At 40.3% G+C, this 2,288-nt stretch overlaps 1 protein-coding gene across 1 annotated transcript in view; it reads right to left on the reverse strand.

Annotated features, from left to right (window-relative positions):
• yeats4 (YEATS domain containing 4) overlaps positions 1 to 1,574 on the reverse strand; it is a 3,372-nt gene extending 1,798 nt beyond the window's left edge. Inside the window, exons 1-4 of the mRNA XM_046072462.1 lie at positions 1,341 to 1,574; positions 1,004 to 1,123; positions 815 to 881; positions 588 to 682 (exon numbers count right to left, since the gene is read on the reverse strand). Coding sequence (XP_045928418.1) covers positions 588 to 682; positions 815 to 881; positions 1,004 to 1,123; positions 1,341 to 1,391 — 333 coding nt within the window. The 5' untranslated portion in view covers positions 1,392 to 1,574. The remainder of the gene's footprint in view (positions 1 to 587; positions 683 to 814; positions 882 to 1,003; positions 1,124 to 1,340) is intronic.
• Positions 1,575 to 2,288: the final 714 nt, after the last annotated feature.

Raw genomic sequence — 2,288 nt, forward strand, 5'->3', positions numbered from 1 at the left:
AGAGGACACTCGTTTGAGGACCACCAGGTGCACATTTTAGACAGAGAAGATGGATGGTTTGAAAGAGGTGTCAAGGAAGCCATCTACACCAGGGTTGAGAAGCCGTCATTGAACAGGGGAGGGGGTCTACGCCACCACTTATCCCCCACTTACAATGCTGTCCTTTCATCACTTCCCAGGAAACTCAACAAACGTAACCTATTGGCCTCAGGTGAAGATACCAACGATGGTCGTTCAGTCTTGGCCACAGGTAGTCTTAACGACTGTAACGACTGTCGTCACAGCAACAAGGAACACTAACGAATCAGCGGTATCGATGACCCGGGCCAACGACCCCACGGAGGTTAAATAGCTGAGTTTCCCTGCCAGTCAGTCAGAACTGAAGAAGTCCTTTTGGATGAGGGACGAAACGTCTTCCAGTATCTTCAACCAAGTCCAGTTGCCCTTGATTTTAACCTTCGTTGGATAAGCACAGGGAGTTAAAGTTCAACATTCCTATCTATTTAATATTAATTATCATCATCATCAGGAGTATTTAGTGTTAAGATAGTTTTAGCATTTAGTATGGAGCCAGGACACATTCTCACAGGTCTCTCATTGGGGTCAATGAAGAAGATCTTGATGATGATCTCAAACTCCCCCCATCCCGTCTCCGTAATCTCATATGGAGGCTTTGTCACCACTGGAAGGAAGAGAAACAGCGAGTTAAGACTGACAATAAAGCCACTACACACTGGCTATATGCTTATAAAATTAATCACGTTCTTCTTGCATTTGTCATATTTTCATACATGTTCTGTAAAGGTCTGCTCACCTCTCAGTGGGTTACCATAGCTCTCGTGTAGCTTGAACTGGATCTTCTTCACATAGGCAGACATGTCCTGGAAGAATAATATTATACATTTATATATAGACACCTTCAACCTGGCAGTAGAAGTGGTTGGTAATTATCTTTTCAACCAATTAGTTTGTCAGTGATGGTGATGTGATCCGGATGTCCAACCTCATTCCTGTAAGGCTTCACATAGACAGACCACTGATGTGTGTGTCCATCCTCCTCTCTCTTTTTCCCAAAGTAGCGGGCAACGTTACCAAATACGATGGGCTTCACAATGGTTACTCCCTGCACATCACAGAGGGAAAACATATCTGAACGCGCTCGTTATAATATCCACAAATACAAGATAACAAAAACAGTAACATAGAAACTATGGGTAGCGATACGTGAACCAGTTCTGATGATTATTTTAATACTTCTTCTTTAATCATCAAACTTCCTAAAAGACGTACGAGGTAATGTTTTCATTTGCCCAGACGGTTGTAGCGTAACGTTACGTTACCTTAACTCGCCCCCCGGAATCTGGACCAAATTCAGTCATCTTTTTGAACATAGTACGGTAGCAAGACAGAGAAGTAGAGCCTGCAGTACACTCTAGAGGACTCTTCTTGTTCCACAGCGTGTATCCACATTAAATAAACCTGCCATTTAAGCAGTTCAAGTATTCTTTATGGAGCCAGCGGTCTCATTTCAAACTGCCAGCCAAACAAGCGCCGGAAGTGACAAGTGTAACGTGTTAAGTTGTACGGTAGAAGAACGACAATTGAGGCATTAAAGTTCCGGCTGATGGCGACTATAACGTCGAACAAATATGTTGCATCTATCAATAACATAAAATAAAAAATATATATACGCCTTGTTTTCTCTCTCATACGCACTGGAAACGGCATTCTATCGTTTGTTACAGTTTATTAACACTGCAAAATAAATTAACCAAATTACTAACAAACTCACGACGTCCTGTACCCGTGAGGCTGAGGTCTCATTTACCTGAGGTCACAATTGATGAAAAATGGCGATATACCATATATAACCATATTTCACTTAAATCGCTTATGGACGTTCCAATGTTGAAACTTAAATACAGCGGAGTCTACTTAAATTGTAGATAATGGCTTTCAATTAGGTAAGATCTTACGTCATTTTAACACTCTTAAATCATGCAAGTTTTTGGCTGAGTGAATTTTACGTAAAATACATTCGCAATTAATCCCAGCCTTTCCATTTTATATTTTTTTATCACTTCAACCTCAAAACTAACAGTAGGGAGAATTTTGAGAAACGTTTTTCTGTTCAGGGTACCACATGAATATTACAATCTCATTTGTATTGACTGTCTTTAAGTACTTGATAGTCCATTCCACCATTGCGACTAATTAGATGCATCATGTACAAATTAAAGTCACAAACCCAAACTGAATTTAGAAATCTTTTATTTTTTGAGACCAAT

The sequence above is a fragment of the Micropterus dolomieu genome, linkage group LG16 (genome assembly GCF_021292245.1).
Source record: "Micropterus dolomieu isolate WLL.071019.BEF.003 ecotype Adirondacks linkage group LG16, ASM2129224v1, whole genome shotgun sequence".
Classification (NCBI taxonomy): Eukaryota; Metazoa; Chordata; class Actinopteri; order Centrarchiformes; family Centrarchidae; genus Micropterus; species Micropterus dolomieu.